General features: G+C 38.4%; 1 protein-coding gene and 1 pseudogene across 2 annotated transcripts; one reads left to right on the top strand and one right to left on the bottom strand.

The window, feature by feature from the left end:
• The first annotated feature begins 9,187 nt into the window (after positions 1-9,187).
• On the top strand, positions 9,188-12,914 carry LOC132958256 (uncharacterized). 2 transcript variants are annotated; one of them, XM_061030981.1, is made up of 7 exons: positions 9,188-9,529; positions 9,655-9,719; positions 9,915-10,099; positions 10,677-10,882; positions 11,592-11,653; positions 11,751-11,899; positions 12,035-12,914. In XM_061030981.1, the coding sequence occupies exons 1-7, from the start codon at positions 9,215-9,217 to the stop codon at positions 12,118-12,120; spliced, it is 1,068 nt and encodes a 355-aa protein (XP_060886964.1). In that variant the 5' UTR covers positions 9,188-9,214; the 3' UTR covers positions 12,121-12,914. The 2 variants fall into 2 exon arrangements, with proteins under 2 accessions (XP_060886964.1, XP_060886963.1); XM_061030980.1 differs by having other exon boundaries at positions 12,032-12,914.
• A 498-nt stretch (positions 12,915-13,412) lies between these two features.
• On the bottom strand, positions 13,413-15,837 carry LOC132958922 (putative nuclease HARBI1; annotated as a pseudogene).
• Between the last annotated feature and the right edge of the window lie 5,298 nt (positions 15,838-21,135).

Below are 21,135 nucleotides of genomic sequence, written 5' to 3'. Positions count from 1 at the left end.
GCTGCAAACTGCTTTGTGAAGGGGTATAAGATGTGTAACTTGTTACACAAAAGGGTTCAGGCCATGTAAATACATCTTTTCATATAGCGCTTAAGCAAAATGAAAGTTCTCATTGAACTTACACAAAGAGAAGGTCTTGTCAGTACTCTTTGTGATATTATTTTAAGGCCAGACTTGATCCACAATAAGAAGGCTGCCTTGATTCATTTTGCCTTTGTGCCTGATGTCATTTAAAAAGCCACTGCTATTTAACCATGTTTTATGTTTGACATTGTTCCTTCTTGTTCACAGTGCAACTCCATCTTTGGACAGTCTTTTGGGACTGATTTCGACCAGACCAATGTCATCAAATTTAGGTAATCTTTAGAGGCTTACAAGTCTCAGAAATAAAGTACATCACATTATAACCAGGAAACCATCTTTTGGCCAATGGTCAAACGTATTTAAAGACTTCAGTTGGCCGTAGGAATTGCAATCTAATATGAAAGTGGGGAAAAATCCATGCAATTTTTCGATCAATTGTAATTTATGTGTGTGTTTTTTCTTTTAAATAGTCCGGACATGGAAAACGTCAGAGTATTGGTGGAGTTGAAGTTTAACAACACACTTCCAAAGGATGAAATTCCAGAGGCTTCCAAGGTTGTAGAAGTTTTAGTGGCGGCTGTGGAAAACAGCAACATGACCTTCAACCTCACTATTAATACCACCTCCATCAAAGTAATTGGTGAGTCAAAAATTCCTACGTGAATTGACTTTTTCATCCCTCAAGTATGAATTCTGGCCAGATCACATCCTAATAATTACCTTTTGTCATCCATCACACATGACCTGTAGACTCAACAAATGGTGGATCAACAACCAGTGGACCAATGACGACTGTAGACATTGAAAGGCTGCCTGTTGTGGCTCTCGAAGTAACCTTGACAGGAGAACAATTTGAAGAAGCACTCAACAATCGCAGCAGCACAGAATATATTGAGCTTGAAAAGCAAGTTGTATGGACGGTGCGTATAACACAAAGTACCCTATTCAAAGCATCTACAGCACATGTTCAAGAGCTCAAGGGGAAATGCATTGAGTGCAAGTCTTACCTTCTTTTCCAAGTTAAACAGCGCACGATAATGGCGCCAAAAAAGACACAGGGCACAAAGGGGTTGCATGAGGTCTCTTAAATAATCATTGGTGTTTTTGGCATTACATGACTCACAGAAAATCAGAGGATCACCTTCCATTCCCTTTGAAAGCATTGTGAGATTAAATTGTGGAGTAGGACAAGTATGCAGTGTGCTGCAAACTGCTTTGTGAAGGGGTATAAGATGTGTAACTTGTTACACAAAAGGGTTCAGGCCATGTAAATACATCTTTTCATATAGCGCTTAAGCAAAATGAAAGTTCTCATTGAACTTACACAAAGAGAAGGTCTTGTCAGTACTCTTTGTGATATTATTTTAAGGCCAGACTTGATCCACGTTAAGAAGGCTGCCTTGATTCATTTTGCCTTTGTGCCTGATGTCATTTAAAAAGCCACTGCTATTTAACCATGTTTTATGTTTGACATTGTTCCTTCTTGTTCACAGTGCAACTCCATCTTTGGACAGTCTTTTGGGACTGATTTCGACCAGACCAATGTCATCAAATTTGGGTAATCTTTAGAGGCTTACAAGTCTCAGAAATAAAGTACATCACATTATAACCAGGAAACCATCTTTTGGCCAATGGTCAAACGTATTTAAAGACTTCAGTTGGCCGTAGGAATTGCAATCTAATATGAAAGTGGGGAAAAATCCATGCAATTTTTCGATCAATTGTAATTTATGTGTGTGTTTTTTCTTTTAAATAGTCCGGACATGGAAAACGTCAGAGTATTGGTGGAGTTGAAGTTTAACAACACACTTCCAAAGGATGAAATTCCAGAGGCTTCCAAGGTTGTAGAAGTCTTAGTGGCGGCTGTGGAAAACAGCAACATGACCTTCAACCTCACTATTAATACCACCTCCATCAAAGTAATTGGTGAGTCAAAAATTCCTACGTGAATTGACTTTTTCATCCCTCAAGTATGAATTCTGGCCAGATCACATCCTAATAATTACCTTTTGTCATCCATCACACATGACCTGTAGACTCAACAACTGGTGGATCAACAACCAGTGGACCAATGACGACTGTAGACATTGAAAGGCTGCCTGTTGTGGCTCTCGAAGTAACCTTGACAGGAGAACAATTTGAAGAAGCACTCAACAATCGCAGCAGCACAGAATATATTGAGCTTGAAAAGCAAGTTGTATGGACGGTGCGTATAACACAAAGTACCCTATTCAAAGCATCTACAGCACATGTTCAAGAGCTCAAGGGGAAATGCATTGAGTGCAAGTCTTACCTTCTTTTCCAAGTTAAACAGCGCATGATAATGGCGCCAAAAAAGACACAGGGCACAAAGGGGTTGCATGAGGTCTCTTAAATAATCATTGGTGTTTTTGGCATTACATGACTCACAGAAAATCAGAGGATCACCTTCCATTCCCTTTGAAAGCATTGTGAGATTAAATTGTGGAGTAGGACAAGTATGCAGTGTGCTGCAAACTGCTTTGTGAAGGGGTATAAGATGTGTAACTTGTTACACAAAATAGGTTCAGGCCATGTAAATACATCTTTTCATATAGCGCTTAAGCAAAATGAAAGTTCTCATTGAACTTACACAAAGAGAAGGTCTTGTCAGTACTCTTTGTGATATTATTTTAAGGCCAGACTTGATCCACGTTAAGAAGGCTGCCTTGATTCATTTTGCCTTTGTGCCTGATGTCATTTAAAAAGCCACTGCTATTTAACCATGTTTTATGTTTGACATTGTTCCTTCTTGTTCACAGTGCAACTCCATCTTTGGACAGTCTTTTGGGACTGATTTCGACCAGACCAATGTCATCAAATTTCGGTAATCTTTAGAGGCTTACAAGTCTCAGAAATAAAGTACATCACATTATAACCAGGAAACCATCTTTTGGCCAATGGTCAAACGTATTTAAAGACTTCAGTTGGCCGTAGGAATTGCAATCTAATATGAAAGTGGGGAAAAATCCATGCAATTTTTGGATCAATTGTAATTTATGTGTGTGTTTTTTCTTTTAAATAGTCCGGACATGGAAAACGTCAGAGTATTGGTGGAGTTGAAGTTTAACAACACACTTCCAAAGGATGAAATTCCAGAGGCTTCCAAGGTTGTAGAAGTCTTAGTGGCGGCTGTGGAAAACAGCAACATGACCTTCAACCTCACTATTAATACCACCTCCATCAAAGTAATTGGTGAGTCAAAAATTCCTACGTGAATTGACTTTTTCATCCCTCAAGTATGAATTCTGGCCAGATCACATCCTAATAATTACCTTTTGTCATCCATCACACATGACCTGTAGACTCAACAAATGGTGGATCAACAACCAGTGGACCAATGACGACTGTAGACATTGAAAGGCTGCCTGTTGTGGCTCTCGAAGTAACCTTGACAGGAGAACAATTTGAAGAAGCACTCAACAATCGCAGCAGCACAGAATATATTGAGCTTGAAAAGCAAGTTGTATGGACGGTGTGTATAACACAAAGTACCCTATTCAAAGCATCTACAGCACAGGTTCAAGAGCTCAAGGGGAAATGCATTGAGTGCAAGTCTTACCTTCTTTTCCAAGTTAAACAGCGCATGATAATGGCGCCAAAAAAGACACAGGGCACAAAGGGGTTGCATGAGGTCTCTTAAATAATCATTGGTGTTTTTGGCATTACATGACTCACAGAAAATCAGAGGATCACCTTCCATTCCCTTTGAAAGCATTGTGAGATTAAATTGTGGAGTAGGACAAGTATGCAGTGTGCTGCAAACTGCTTTGTGAAGGGGTATAAGATGTGTAACTTGTTACACAAAATAGGTTCAGGCCATGTAAATACATCTTTTCATATAGCGCTTAAGCAAAATGAAAGTTCTCATTGAACTTACACAAAGAGAAGGTCTTGTCAGTACTCTTTGTGATATTATTTTAAGGCCAGACTTGATCCACGTTAAGAAGGCTGCCTTGATTCATTTTGCCTTTGTGCCTGATGTCATTTAAAAAGCCACTGCTATTTAACCATGTTTTATGTTTGACATTGTTCCTTCTTGTTCACAGTGCAACTCCATCTTTGGACAGTCTTTTGGGACTGATTTCGACCAGACCAATGTCATCAAATTTCGGTAATCTTTAGAGGCTTACAAGTCTCAGAAATAAAGTACATCACATTATAACCAGGAAACCATCTTTTGGCCAATGGTCAAACGTATTTAAAGACTTCAGTTGGCCGTAGGAATTGCAATCTAATATGAAAGTGGGGAAAAATCCATGCAATTTTTGGATCAATTGTAATTTATGTGTGTGTTTTTTCTTTTAAATAGTCCGGACATGGAAAACGTCAGAGTATTGGTGGAGTTGAAGTTTAACAACACACTTCCAAAGGATGAAATTCCAGAGGCTTCCAAGGTTGTAGAAGTCTTAGTGGCGGCTGTGGAAAACAGCAACATGACCTTCAACCTCACTATTAATACCACCTCCATCAAAGTAATTGGTGAGTCAAAAATTCCTACGTGAATTGACTTTTTCATCCCTCAAGTATGAATTCTGGCCAGATCACATCCTAATAATTACCTTTTGTCATCCATCACACATGACCTGTAGACTCAACAAATGGTGGATCAACAACCAGTGGACCAATGACGACTGTAGACATTGAAAGGCTGCCTGTTGTGGCTCTCGAAGTAACCTTGACAGGAGAACAATTTGAAGAAGCACTCAACAATCGCAGCAGCACAGAATATATTGAGCTTGAAAAGCAAGTTGTATGGACGGTGTGTATAACACAAAGTACCCTATTCAAAGCATCTACAGCACAGGTTCAAGAGCTCAAGGGGAAATGCATTGAGTGCAAGTCTTACCTTCTTTTCCAAGTTAAACAGCGCATGATAATGGCGCCAAAAAAGACACAGGGCACAAAGGGGTTGCATGAGGTCTCTTAAATAATCATTGGTGTTTTTGGCATTACATGACTCACAGAAAATCAGAGGATCACCTTCCATTCCCTTTGAAAGCATTGTGAGATTAAATTGTGGAGTAGGACAAGTATGCGGTGTGCTGCAAACTGCTTTGTGAAGGGGTATAAGATGTGTAACTTGTTACACAAAAGGGTTCAGGCCATGTAAATACATCTTTTCATATAGCGCTTAAGCAAAATGAAAGTTCTCATTGAACTTACACAAAGAGAAGGTCTTGTCAGTACTCTTTGTGATATTATTTTAAGGCCAGACTTGATCCACGTTAAGAAGGCTGCCTTGATTCATTTTGCCTTTGTGCCTGATGTCATTTAAAAAGCCACTGCTATTTAACCATGTTTTATGTTTGACATTGTTCCTTCTTGTTCACAGTGCAACTCCATCTTTGGACAGTCTTTTGGGACTGATTTCAACCAGACCAATGTCATCAAATTTAGGTAATCTTTAGAGGCTTACAAGTCTCAGAAATAAAGTACATCACATTATAACCAGGAAACCATCTTTTGGCCAATGGTCAAACGTATTTAAAGACTTCAGTTGGCCGTAGGAATTGCAATCTAATATGAAAGTGGGGAAAAATCCATGCAATTTTTCGATCAATTGTAATTTATGTGTGTGTTTTTTCTTTTAAATAGTCCGGACATGGAAAACGTCAGAGTATTGGTGGAGTTGAAGTTTAACAACACACTTCCAAAGGATGAAATTCCAGAGGCTTCCAAGGTTGTAGAAGTCTTAGTGGCGGCTGTGGAAAACAGCAACATGACCTTCAACCTCACTATTAATACCACCTCCATCAAAGTAATTGGTAAGTAAATATTTAATATTTTATTAAAGTATTTGTTTTTTAAATCCAAAATTTTCCTTCATTCAGAACCGTATTTGATTTTACTTTTCCGTTTTTGTTCCTTAATTTTTAGTGTTATTACACACTATCTAAATGGGCAAAAACAATTTTCCGGTGGCTTGAGGAATGTACAGAACATGATATGCGAGTGCATCTCTCATGTTGGTTTCTTTTGCTCAAACATGTTGTCGTAGTCTGAACACATTACATCAGGGTGGTCCAAAGTACGGCTCGAGGGCCATTTGCGGCCCTTAAGGGGATTTTTGCGGCCCGTGACTTCAAATGAAGAATCAAAAGATTTTGGCCCGAGGCCTTGATTAAGATTGGCACATTATCTTATTTTTCTTTTTCATGTTAACAAGGGCTGAACAATATTCCTAAAATAGAAAATGTTCTGTAACATGTATGTTGTTGTTTTTTTAAAATCTACAGCTTTTACTATTTTCCAATTTTTTTGTAAACTATGAAAAAAAACGTATGCAAAGTTTTTGCAAACAAGCGGACTGTTGTTTAACCATTTAATGACCTGAGCTAAATGCAGAAAGCTTTTCCAAAAGAATGAACCACGTTACAGGCTTGATTCTGAGAAAAAAAAACAAATAAAGTAGAACGAAGAAATCAAAATATTTGATTTCCTTTTATTAAAGGGTTTCTTTAGCGAGCATTTTGGTTCTCAACTATATTTTAAAAAACAAAACCTGTGGCCCGCGAGCGATTCTAACACGACAATTTTGGCCTGCAAGAAAAAAAGTTTGGACACCACTGCATTACATCATAGCTTCCCTCATGATAATTGCCAGGTTAAATGGGTGATCAAGAAAAGTAAAAGGTGGAGCAGAGAGGGCTAGAATTAGAGAGAGAAATTCCCACACCACAGGCTTAAAACCCGCCTCAACTCTGGTCCTAAGCCTGTCTTTAGGTTTACTAAAAGTTAGGTTGAGACAGCATTTCCAGCATGGCGGCGGCTGCCAATGAGCCCCTGGAGCCCCCATGCCATAACAGATGGCTGACGTCACTCAGGCTTCGTCCATTAATATTTACAGTGTATGGCAAGCACATACCAAGCATGGCTAACTAAGTAGCCTAGCTAATAACAGTGTGACCAAACAGCCTGAAGGCTACACAGTGAGTATGTCTCAATGTGAAGGAATTCAATCATAGCAATCATAAGTGCAACACAGCGATCATATTATAACATTGGGGGCATTGTTTTCAACTAGTCAAAAATAGCACAAGTTAACGAAAGTGTGTAGCCAACAGCTAATTATTGAATATGTAGCTTTCTCACAACATTACTGGTATCTAGCACCATCTGCTGTATATTAAAACAGGTGTACCAGTTATAATACCGTACAGGTAATTCCTTGAGTGACTCTAAACTAGCTGGAGTAAAATAATATTTAAGTCAAAAATGTTGAACAGTATCATGTTGTTTGTTTGTCTTTGGTATAATATAGATTGATATATGGAGACAGGTGAATAAACATATGTGTTATACTGTTGAAGTGAAATATAGAACTCGGGACACGGTTAGCCTACACAATTAGCGGTTCATGTGGATAAGGTGCCTTGGATTGGAGTCAAACTCTCTGCCATTGGCTGGTTGGTCTTTGATTTTTGTCATGAACCATGATAAGAGAAAAAGTAAGCAAAAACAAATGTGTGAACATTTGAAAAACAAAAACTATCAAACCAACAAACAAACAAAATACAACAACAAACAACCAGACATGACCCAATCAGGTTTGGAAATTAACTTTTAGCCTGCCTGCCACTGTGACTGAAGGATTCAAAAATCTACCACTCGTTTTTTTCCCCTGCCACTTTACTATGCAGCTTTAGCAGAGCCACTGTAAGCGTGATTTTAGAAAACGCTGTCGGGGTAAGGGACTGTTGTGCTAGGCGCAGCCGCTCCAGAATTGACTGAGCGCATCGTGGGAAAAAGTCAGGAGACAAATATATTTTAGCATACATTAAGCTGTTGCTTTTCTCTAAAAGGAGCAACAATTGAAAGTGGAAAGCAAAGATAAAGCCTCCTATTTTATTTGCTTGATTGCAATGGCCAAAAGTGACACTGACGAGTGCTTTGACTCTGCGTCTTGAGCTGAAAAGTTTAAAATGTTTAAACTTTTATGCGTTCCCAAACCCCACGAGAAAACCTTGTTCGCGACAAGCAGCTGAGTAGAACACCCAGCAAACCCGCAGTGCAAATTCACCTGTCACTAAGCACGTCACAAAAATCACCTGCACTTGGCGGGTGACGGGTGTTAATTTCAAACCCTGTACCCAATACAGAAATACAGACAATAGATCTAAACGTGATTTTATGATTATGAACAATATTGGTAAATTGAGTGAATTTTGAACGTTTGTGTATATATATATATATATACATATATATATATATATATATATATATATATATGTATGTATATACCAACTTTGGCTTTTTTTAAATTTAAGAACACTATTATTTAATCATTAAAACATTTATGAAACCCCCAGCAACAGACATGCTCATGATCATTACACATAAAACATTTTTCCACCATGTAAATTACTGATACCTAAGACAGTTTCAAGTTTTAAGCACAACGTTAGAACTGAAGAGCATTCAGTGGAATATGCTTGAAGAGTTCCTTTACACCCCTGAGACACTCTACAGTTTTTTCAGTGGTTAACTTTTTTTCTAAGACTGATGAGGATAGTCTGTTTTGCTTGGCAAGCTTTTGCTAGTACTTAATGAGATGTTACTCTGCTTGCTAAAGACACACAGTTCCCTGTGATAGGAAAACACTGAGAAGGTGGACTCCTTGCTATGATGTGCGACCTGACTTGTAGCTGATAAGCTTCACACATACATCACACTCTGGATTGTTTGTAAATGTAAAGTCACTCTCTAGGTTGTTTGATTTGGTCTATTGCACCATGCAGATATGACTCATGATTGTTAGTATGTCAGTACACAATTGGACACATTGTAAGACTAAAGCGGGACACCGTTTTGCATTCAGTTCCTGGCAAGTAGCTAAGCTTTTGCTCCCCCCCCCCCCCCCCCCCCAAAAAAAACAACAACAAACAAACAGAAGAAACGCATTCTTAACATTCCAAAAAGAAAAGCAGTTAAAAAAAACACATGATACTTGTGCTCTAAACTTTTGTGACTCAGCATTAAAACAATTTAATAATTTCTAATACTTTCTGCACTCAGTACGATTGCCAGTTAACCTATAAATGTTTGTACCTTTTATTTCTATTTTGAAACACTTTTAGGGTCGACAATATCAAAGGGAACAACAACAACAATGCCTGGGTCAACGACAAGTGATGGATCCACAATAGCTGGTGCTTCAAGTACAGTTGGTGGGTCAGGGGCAACTGAAGCAACCGTGACCACCAGTGGGTCAACAAATATTGATGGATCATTAACAACTCGTGGGTCAACAACAAGTGGTGGTTCTCTTACAACAAGAGGGTCGACAACAATTGGTTCCATAGTGACCCAAGCTTCCTCACCAGTTTTTACTCTTGCAGCAACCTTGGAAAAACCTTTTGTGGAAGAACTCAGTGACCCAAACAGTGTTCAATTCAAAGCACTTGAAGTACAAGTTGTAACAGTGGTTCGTAAAATTTAAGTTTCTGATTATTCAAAATGCATTTCAAGGCAAATTCCTTTAAGCTTTTGCTTTATTCAGGGGCTTCTTCCGTTGGACTCATTTCTTTTGCCTTTTATTTCCCTTCACAGTGTGATACAATCTACCGTACAAGATATGGATTGTTTTTTGTTCGCACCATTGTGATACGATTCAGGTAATACTCCAAGCCTTGAAAGCATTGTTCTGAATACATTTTCTTATAACTGAAAGAGTACATTGTTGGTTTTGAGTCTCAACTTAAGTGAGTTTTGCAGTAACTATGAATGTTGAAAAACATACAACAAAACACATTCTAAATAGCTGGACAAATCTGATTAAGTTTTGTGTGTTTTTCTTCTTATTAATTTAGACGTGTAATAGTAAGTACTCGAATGGAAGGCACTCGAGTGGAGGTTGCTCTCGTGTTCAACAATACAATTACAGAAGAACAAATCCCTGCAGAGGCTGAATTGGTACAAACTTTACAAAACGCTTTCATTAACCCCAACAACACGTTCAACATCTCTGTTGATCCAGCGACCATTGAAGTCATGCGTAAGTAACAATGTTTTCGATTTTGTTATTATTATAATGTATTCAATGTTTTTTCTTCTTCATCTTCTAAAATATAATCTGTTCATTTGGGATTTTGTTAATCTTTGTTTATATGCAGGTATAGATATGTGTGAATGAACCCAAGTTTAGCATTTATGAAACAAATATTTCCACGACATATGAAAATATTAGCTTTAGTTAAGTAACATTCATGAAGCCTCCAAATACGTCTTGAATCCTTCATTGAATTAGTCCATTTTTTTTGTATTACTGGTTTTTAAGAAGAGCATACATTTTCTGAAGTTAGTGACTGTTCTGTACATCAGTTAATCTTGTGGGTTTTCAAAATCTGGATGACTATTGACATAAAGTATATTATTATCTGCCATTTTGAACATTAAAGAATTAAAGTTAAATAGAAGGGCTTACTAGCATAAATGAAAGAGTGTTAACGCAAATTTGATTTTATTGGTGTTGAGAGATTGAAAATGATGTGTAAGTGTTCCTTTATACAGGCATAAAGGGAACAAAAATTATGAGCAGCCAACTTTATCTAATATTTTTCATTGTTTTGCAGGATCTACAAATACAACTACAAGTTCTCCAACTGCAGCCCAGACTTCAATTGCAACAACGTCCTCTGTAACAACAGTTTTGGCAACAACTGAACAACTTGTAACACAGACACTGACTTTCCGCTCTGCTGGAGAGACATTTACAATTGACTTGCTGAATACATCTTCTTCAGCATTTATCAATCGAGCTGCAGTGATCAAATCTAATGTAAGTCTCTCTCTTAACAAGTTGATCTGCATACAACTGACAAATCACATTAAACACTACCCATTCAAAAATGTTTTTGAAAATGAAAAAGGATCTCTTATTAAGGCCTTTTTCCCAAACATAAACTTAATGACCCACATCTTGGAGCTTTCTTTTAATGTCAGCCTGGCATCACTCACAAGGTCTAGGTTCTTGGTCCTGCTTGTGTTAACACTGTGTTAACAAATTGGGAAATTTTTGATATCATTTTTAAATAGATACATTATGAAACTATCAAGGCCAATGTTGGTTTTGTTTTACTGCTCTGTGTGTTTAGGTCAGAGAACAGTAAAGAGAATGTTAACATTTACATGTGTAAATATTTTACTTTATGCATCGTGCATTTAAAAGTATAGCCCCACCAAAAGAGAAGGCTCAACTGAAGCAGTCAAAAAAGGGAAGCGGCTTCAAATCTCACACCACTTAACAGCTCTTTGGTTCCATGTGTGTCCCACAGTTGGCAGTGCCAAACGACATCACGGCTGTTTGTCCTAATCTCCCACTGCTTACTTTTTCTATAAATTAAAGTGAAGACCGTTAAGAACCTCACAGATACTTGAATGAAGGAATTTGGAAAGTGTTAGTCTTGAAACAGTGTATAGTGTAGTGAAAGTACACCATAAGATTGCTGAGCTTAATGGACTTGGATTTGTTTCTTTTATCCCTGCAGCTTGAACCAGTCTACAAGGCAGAATTCTCTTCATTCAGGATTTTGACTGTGACTTCATTCAGGTAATTCGTCCGTGTTCTGTCGATATGATCAAGGGGATGTTTTTTTTATTAATTTTTTGAAAACTAAAACAGTATTTCTTCTGTATTTCTAATGCAGTAATGGATCAATTATCAACAACATGGGCCTTTCATTTGCAAACACGAATGTTCCTAATGGCACTCAGATTGCAAATGTTTTGGTTGCAGCAGCTTCAAATATCACAGCCTTTAACATTGACACCAGCTCAATATTTGTGAATGGCATACGTAAGTTATATAAATAAATAAATAACCCTGTAAATTGAATTTATTATTTCATCAGAAAAGAAAATACACAGGCAGAACAAATAGTTGTATGTTCAAACAACGACTTAATTTCTTTTTCCCCCTCTTTTACAGAAGTTTCAGGTGGAGCAAGCCACAAAATCAGTCTCATCACCGCATCCTTCCTTGTGCTGCTGTCATTGCTACTGTCAAACCAGCAATAGCATCTGTGCTGGTATCCCTTTAAAACCATTTAGAAAGTGAATGCTATCACTGGGATAAAAAAGAATAACTGAGAGGATATCCCTTTCTATATGGCTGGGGTCGAATGATCATATATACTATTTAATCCTTAGTTAACAGGACAAGCATAATAATGTTCAATATATAAAAATGGCCTGTTGCCCTTTGCAGGTATAAGGGTTCATTCATGTTGCAAACTTTAAGCACCTTAACTTTAGATGATATTTATTATTGAAATTATAGGCATCAAAATCAGACACAGCAGTCATATTTGGACTATTATTTTGATGATTCCTTAAATAATATTTCCAGTTTGTGAAAATAAAAGACAAGGATAACCAATTAAATATTAACTTACTGTAGTCCAGATTGTTGGTTGCAAGTAAATGAAAAAAACCATGCCTTTTCAAATATAATAATTTCTTTGTGGAATTTCACTTGTCAAGTCAATAAAGCTGTCAGACATAAACACCTCAGATAAAGTCAAAGGATTTATCCTGCTCTTTACTCCAACCCTGACAGGGTCAGATTGGTGTTCAAGGTCATGTCACTCTTTAACATGCTGTCAAAATAATGTCAAGCTTCTTTTTCACTTCCTGCACTTACTGATGTAATGTCATGATATCTGTGTTCTTAGAATTTAACTTTATTATTGTAATTTTTTGTGTTTAAGTTAAGAAAAACAATCTGTCAACACTTCTAACATTCTATAATCATTTTTGTTGAACTGGGAAAAACAATTCTTTCTATTAAAGCTATTTCATATATCTGCAAACTTTTTGACAGTGTCTCATCATTTCCTTTTCATTTTTTTTACACTATCATCATAGCATATTAACCAAACTAACTGATTTGCTCATCTTTGATGTAACCCATGAAGTGTCTGAAGTGTCTGAAATTCCTGGGACATAGGTTAACTCCTTAAGGATGTGAGGACCACATCTGGACAAGAGATTGGATTTGTGACCTGTGTTGTCCTTTGAGTTTATGACATGCAGCTAAGCTATCTAAACCCCCACAGTTGTATAGAGAGGGGTGGTCCTGAAAAGCAGATGTCCATATGTTGTTCTCCTGTGAGGTGTGTCCATAAGTACCAGAGTTTCTGTATGTTCATTGTATGTAGAGATCATTATTTGGCTTCATGACTCTCCTGGGCAGACGTGTTCAGTGATCCTGCAACTTGTTAATAAATCATTTTGTTTAAAAGCAAGTCAGGTTTCAATGGCAAATTTCTTCATCATCAAACATATCAACAACTGAGAAAATCACATCACCCACAACAACTGTACATTGATTTAAGATCTTGCACAGAGGTTGATTTAAAAGCACAAAATCCCTCACAAAAAAATCAATGTAATTCAAGATCCAGATTGTTTGAATGTGTAAGTAAATACGTTTAGAAAATCATTAAGGCACAAGTAGATCTGACGTTAATTACATTTGATGTATTCTTATTGCGGTGGGTGTGACCATTTTAGCCTTGTTCGTTCAAAATCAACCCCAGTGGTTCAAAGCGCTCATGGGAGCAAATAAAATACAAACATAAGAACATCATTCAAAGTGGTGAGTGGCTTACTTTCATAGCTTATAATTACAACAAATACTATGCTTGAATCACTTTCTGTTGTAGGATGATATCGGTATACAAAAGCCCTGGTTCTGGTAAGGGCCATATTGAATGTGGTTTGTGGCCCAGCATCAGGGTCAGGATAGGGGGTCATCAAAAAGGGCTGACAGCCGTAGCCCCTGTTACCCAGCAGCCCTCCACTGAACAGCCCTGTGGATGAATTGAATATTGCCATGATCAGTATCACAAAACTCATTTTAAAGAACACACAAATTAATATACAATGTACAGTTGCCTAACCCTGCTCAAGTCTGTGGCACAGCACAGACTCCCTGAAGATGCGGGAGTCATGGACCGACCCAGGCCACTTGGCATCAATGCTGGTGACCATGCACTGATGGTCACAAGTCATCTGGAAAATCATTTGGAGTTAACAATAGAGTATTAAAATAAATGTGTATTTGAAAGGACTCCAAGGTGGAGATAAAGATGGTCCAACTGTGACACATGTGCTGTGTGAATATGTGCAAAAAGACAATAAATGACCTTTTATTATCCAGTCAATGTGTCAGTATGACCAAACAATCAGTTTCCATTAGATGAGTAACAGTAATTAATTTTCTCCAAGGGAAACTTTTGTGTTACAGTGGCTACATAGAAAAATGTGTACTGTACTATAAAATGTAAAAAGTAGAATAAATACCAAGGATATAAAGCCAGACATGAGCAACATATTGCTATCAATGTGAAAGTTAAATGTAAAAATCGACATTGTGCATTTGAAATTGCAAGATTCACCTGAATATTGAGGCTGTGGAATGATTTGAGATTCACATAATCCGCCTTCATTATCACCCAGATGCGCACTGATTGGTATGTGTGTGCAGTCGATTGCACCGATCACTCTGGGGAATCCTATGAAAAAAGCAGGCTGCATTTAATATATAACACGAGATATGTCTACATTATATACTGTACATATACAAAGTTGATGTATAGGTAATGTAGCCTGTTTTATATTATACTGTATTTTACATACCTGCAATGTCGTAAAAGCCCTCACAAACACATCCATTAGTTGTGTGAGAGCCCCTGCTACCTTGTGAATGGCATCGCAGACTGTATTTTTACTCATGCACTTTTCATCACCCACAGCATACATAAAGGAACCAGATGAAAAAAAGCGCAAGGCAATACAAACAGTCTGAGGGATAGTTATTGGCGATACTTCGACATTTGTGTATGCAAGAGCTGGGGATCTTTCAACCCTCCAGTTGAGAGACAAATGACTTTACAACTGAGCCACACACAGCCACCCCTTGGGCCCTCATAATGGGGTCCATAACATCGATGGAGATTAACAGGACAGTCTATTCCTTCTCATTAATGCTATGCTGTGGAGCATAAGGCTGTAATTATTCCAAGGTCCTTGTCTGATGCTGTTTTATTCAGTTAAGACACTGTTCCACATACTATCCTTTCTCTTCCTTGAAAAACAAAGCAACTGTAGTGTTTCTATTTGCCACCAGAGGGCGCCATAATATCTAAGACCTTTGATAAGATCGCAATGCCTTCAGGCACAGAAATGCAAGAGGAAACACTGCATGTGCAATGTTTTGGACATGTCTGCATTGTACAAATTGTGTATAACCATAGACATTATTGAAGGAAATCATATGAACAAAAAGCTGAATGAACAATTGTAGTAACTATTCACATTACTTTTACCAAGAACAAAATCAGTAACTCACACACTTCAACAGGATGTCTGTTCAATGAACAAATGTCATTTGCTCCGCAGAATCTAAAATTCAGAAGCTCGACATGAAATACAAGAAGTTAGAGTTAAGATGTTGGAGATAAAGAATACATTTAATAAACACATTAAAACATAACAGAGTGTCATACTTTGGGCTGTAAGGTTTGTTTGTTTGTTTGTTTTGTCTTAATGAATGACTTCATCAGGCACAGTTTTGTCTCAAATTATACAAACTTAACTTTCCCTAAAACTTGGTAACTCCAAAACATAAGTGGACAACCAATAAAGTAAAGACAAACATAAATACAGATTCTTGTTGAAGTCCCTCACTGTTCTCACTTTACCTGTAGGGCTGGGTAGATATCTTCCCATGACTCAGCCATTTGAACAGTCTCTCACGGCATATAATTACAATCTTGTGATGTCACAGGACGTTTCAAGAGTCACTCTGAGGCTCTTTTAAGACTGAAACCTTTCTGCTGGCCGAAAAAAACAAATTTATTGAGGCCCTGTTTTTTGCTGTGAGAACATTTAATGCCCTCTTCACTTCTGTTGCTGGTTCTCAGTAGGTTGTCAGCAACAAACACGTGTTTAAATCTCCTGTGAGCATATTTGGGGTAATGTAGCTTTTGGCACCCCTTGTGGACATCTTATCTCTTTGCTTATCTCTTCCTGTACAAGTCTTAAATGGAAATCCCAAATTGTTCTCTTTTATAAATGTCAAATGTGCTACTCACAATGAAACTTTGGCTTGAACATTTTACATTTTTATTTATTGTTTATTTTTACAGGGGCAGTGCACAATTAAATGTAATTGCACCAGAGTTAGCTAATAGCTAATTTGCATCTGTTAAAAGGCTGTTTCGGAATCATACAGTTAATCTCCTCTGTATAAATAATATTTTGTCTTCCTGTTGGTGTGGTTTACTGCTGCAGCTCCTATGTATGCATCAATATAAAGTTCAGTCTGTTTCATAACCAACTAAGAAGATCCCCACTTTGAGCTTTAAATATGACATTTGATGGTTAAATTAGATGAAAACATGATTCACACATGTCAAAATAATGTGTCTTTTGTAGAAGTGTAGTAACCATCATTTCCACTTAAGTGGAAGTTTAGTAACCACTTTCCTTCAAATAAATCCTTCAAATAAAATCTATACCAGATCCAGTAGGGGGTAATCTTACACTGTTTGTCAAGTTGAAGTGTTTGCCTTGCAAAGATAGAATCAGAGTTACAGTAGCTGCAGACAGCAAGCAATGCGAGTTGAACAGGAGCTGAGTGACATGTATGATAGCCTCCTCTAAACCTCATCACACTGACACAAAATGAAACAAATACAAAAATGATTCAAAGATAAAGGTAACAATTCAACACCAAAACACTGGTATAATTCAATAAATACCTCATACAAAAGAAAAAGAAACAGAGGGACAGAGATTAGATTAGAATAGATCTCTATATAGCTGTACATACACACAGACCACATAGCTGTATATACACCATTAGTCTTTAAAAAATAATCTCTTTAAATCTTAATATTTGTATTTTATATTTCTGTAAGTTGTCTGTAGTCATCTGTAAATATTGTAAAAGCTAAATTACATTTATATATATTACATAAACCTGCACAGCTCTGTTAGTTTAATATTTAATCTTTGTTATTCTTTAATTGTACTTAATTTTGTGTTTTATTTTGACTAAAATTAGATATTGTGAAATTATGTGGTTTTGAAAAAGACATTTAATGACATCACTATCCTGAAGCATGCTATGTGTGTTGGTACTTTATCAAAGAGTTATTTTCTTAGGTCGTCATAAAATGGACAATACAGTAAAAAGTGAGTTTCGCCTTCTACTTCTCCAGGCTCACAGTAATGACATGATCTTTGGTCTTCTTTGGTTCCAGTATATTGACCAGTTTTAATATTTTTTATATGCAATGGTAATATCCCAGAGTGAAACTGGGCACAGAGAGAATGCAGGCTCTTTGATAGGTCATACACAACATATTTTTCGCATTCAACAGTTTTAAATAGACAATACGTTCGTAATTTCGGCTTGTGATTAACCTGTTTTTAAATATTTTATCATGGCACGTTCTTTAAACATCCCCACATCCACCTTCTGTCTGTGGCTGTCGAGATGCCCAAGCCCATGCTCATGAAGAAGATCACACATTTTTGACCACATTTGCATTCTTTTGAGAGATCCCACATGGAAATCTTACTTGCCACTCTGCTGTTTTTAATTTAAGACAACCTCTACGAGAGAGAGAGAGAGAGAGTGAGAGAGACAGACAAAGAGAGAGAGAGAGAGAGAGAGAGAGAGGGAGAGAGAGAGAGAGGGAGCATGCCATAATGACAGGGGTGCCCAACCTTTTTTGAACCAAGATCTACTTTTAAAGTTGCCAGTCTGCCGAGATCTACCAGTCAACATAGTGAGCCATAGCCTTTACCGACATCCTACAAACGCATTTAATACTCACACAACAAACAGAAAATTATTTCAGATATAATAAATGAGAGTTCTGTAAAAAATAATACAATATCGACATATTTTTTTTAAACTCTTATTTTAGGCTACATTTTAATCTTTCATCATTCTATATATGACTTTTTGGTAAAACATGTACCCCCCAGGTTTTACCTGCGCGTCCTTGCGTGTGCCTGCACTCTCTCTTGCGCGCACTCTCTCTCTCTCTCAATCAATCAATCAATCAACTTTTATTTGTATAGCGTCAACTCATAACAAGTGTTATCTCGAGACACTTTACAAGAAGCAGGTAAAATACCTTACTCATTGTCTGTTAACATTACAAAAGAGCAGGTAAAAAGACCTTACTCATTGTTATGTTACAAAAAGCAGGTAAAAGACCTTACTTATTGCTATGTTACAAAGATCCGGCCTATCCATCATGAGCACTTTAGCAAAGCAGCAAAAGTTACAGTGGTAAGAAAAAACTGCCTTATTAAAAGGCAGAAATCTTCGGCCGGATCCCCGGCTCATGACGAAACAGTCTTCACAGGCCTAGACTGCGCCGGGCTTGGAAAGGGATAGGGGGAGAGATGGGATAAGATGCAGGAAGAGGGATAGAGAGCAAGGGGGTGGGGGGAGGTAGACCGTCCATCAGCAATCCGGTGGGGAGGGGAGGGGGTGTGGGGGGTTGTTCTGGCAGGCCGCCAACCCACGATCCGGTGGGGAGGGGGTAGTGGTGGGGTGGGGGTTGTTCTGGCAAGCCGTCAACCGACGATCTTGAGGAGCCTAGGAGAGCTCAAGAGCTCCCAGGAAAGTAGGTGGTTAGTGACTGAGATTTATAGATAGATACATGCAGTAATATGATGTACTGTATATGCAGAGAGAGAGAGAGAGAGAGAGAGAGAGAGAGAGAGAGAGAGAGAGAGGAGCTCAGGGTGCCAGTTCCCCCGGTAGTCTAAGCCTATAGCAGCATAACTAAGAGCTGGTCTACACCAGCACCAGCCCTAACTATAAGATTTATCAAAAAGGAAAGTTTTAAGTCTAATCTTAAAAATACAGACTGTGTCTGCCTCCCGGACCCCGGCTGGAAGGCGGTTCCAGAGGAGAGGAGCCCGATAACTGAAGGCTTTACCCCCCATAGTACACTTGGAGACTGTAGGTACCACCAGCAGGCCTGCACTCCGGGACCGCAACGCTCTCGAGGGACAGTACGGCACTAGTAGCTCCTTAAGATAAGATGGTGCCTGGCCATTTAGAGCTTTGTAGGTGAGAAGAAGGATCTTGAATTCTATTCTAGACTGTATAGGGAGCCAGTGCAGAGAAGCCAGGACAGGAGTAATGTGGTCCCATTTCCTGGTTCTGGTCAGTACACGAGCTGCAGCATTCTGGACCCGTTGACGAGTCTTTAGAGATTTGCCAGAGCACCCTGACAAAAGAGAGTTACAATAATCCAGTCTGGAGGTAACAAATGCATGAACTAGTTTTTCTGCATCACTTTGCGACAGGATATTCCTGATCTTGGATATATTACGAAGGTGAAAGTAGGCTGTTCTTGAAACTTGACTGATGTGAGAGCTAAAAGACATATCTTGATCAAAAATAACTCCTAGATTCCTAACAGTGGTGCTAGATGCCAGGCTGATGTCATTAAGGACAGTCACATCACTAGAAAAAGTCTCTCTGAGGTTCTTAGGGCCTAGCACAATAACTTCAGTCTTGTCTGAGTTAAGTAGCAAAAAATTTCTGGTCATCCAGGTCCTAACGTCCTTAAGGCATGTTTCTAGCTGACATAACTGACTGGTACCATCGGGCTTCATTGATACATAAAGCTGAGTATCATCTGCATAACAATGAAACTGTATGGAGTGTTTCCTCATAATATTTCCCAGAGGAAGCATATATAATGTAAAAAGAATTGGTCCAAGCACTGAACCTTGTGGGACTCCATGGCAAACTTTAGTGTGCATAGAGGACTCATCATTAACATGTACAAACTGAGATCGGTCTGATAAGTAGGATTCAAACCAACTTAAAGCAGTCCCTGTAATTCCAAGCAAATGCTCCAGTCTGTACAACAGGATCCGATGGTCAATGGTGTCAAAAGCAGCACTAAGATCTAACAAGACGAGCACAGACAGAAGTCCCCTGTCTGAGGCTAGAAGTAGATCGTTTGTAACTCTAACTAGTGCAGTCTCAGTGCTATGGTGGACTCTAAATCCTGACTGGAACTCTTCAAATAAACTGTTGTCATGGAGAAAGTCACACAGCTGTTTAGCTACCACCTTCTCCAGGATCTTCGAGATAAAAGGAAGGTTGGATATAGGTCTGTAGTTAGCCAGAGTTCCTGAGTCCAGAGTAGGCTTTTTAAGTAGAGGTTTGATTACCGCTACTTTAAATGTCTGTGGTACATAGCCTGCCAGTAAAGACATATTGATCATATCTAATATGGAGTTGCTAACTAAGGGAAAGACTTCCTTAAACAGCTTGGTTGGGATTGGGTCTAAAAGACAGGTTGACGATTTCGATGCAGAAATAATGGAATATAACTCTGAAAGGTTGATTGGAGAAAAACAGTCGAGACTAATATCTGGTCCTGGAACTGTCTCTGCCGTATCAGACGTATCTGCACCAGGTAAGGGCAGGAGGTTACCAATTTTGTCTCTGATGTCTAGAACTTTGTTGTTGAAAAAGCTAAGGAAATCATTACTGCTGAGGGCTAGAGGAATACAAGGCTCAATGGAGCCATGACTCTCTGTCAGCCTGGTTACAGTGCTGAAAAGGTATCTAGGATTGCCTTTGTTTTCCTCGATTAGAGAGGAGTAGTAGGCAGCTCGGGCGTGACGTAGAGCCTTCATATATCTTCTATGACTATCCTGCCAGAAAAAACGAGATTCTACCGTTTTGGTCGAACGCCATATTCTTTCAAAATTCCGTGATGATTGTTTCAGAGTACGGGTTTCTGAGTTGAACCATGGAGCCACTCTCCGCCGCTTGACAACCTTCTGTTTCAGGGGAGCAATCGAATCCAGAGTAACTCTCAGCGAATCCACTGCACTATCAACAAACTGATCGAGCTGAGAGGGACTAAAGCTATCGTAAGAGTTTCCAACTGGGTTGAAACACGGTACTGAATCAAAAACAGCTGAAATAGCTTCCTTAAATCTAGCCACAGCACTATCCGACAAACTTCT

The sequence above is a fragment of the Labrus mixtus genome, chromosome 23 (genome assembly GCF_963584025.1).
Source record: "Labrus mixtus chromosome 23, fLabMix1.1, whole genome shotgun sequence".
NCBI classification, from domain to species: Eukaryota; Metazoa; Chordata; class Actinopteri; order Labriformes; family Labridae; genus Labrus; species Labrus mixtus.
The sequence above is the reverse complement of the archived record's forward strand: the minus strand, read 5'-3'. Positions and strand labels throughout refer to the sequence as shown.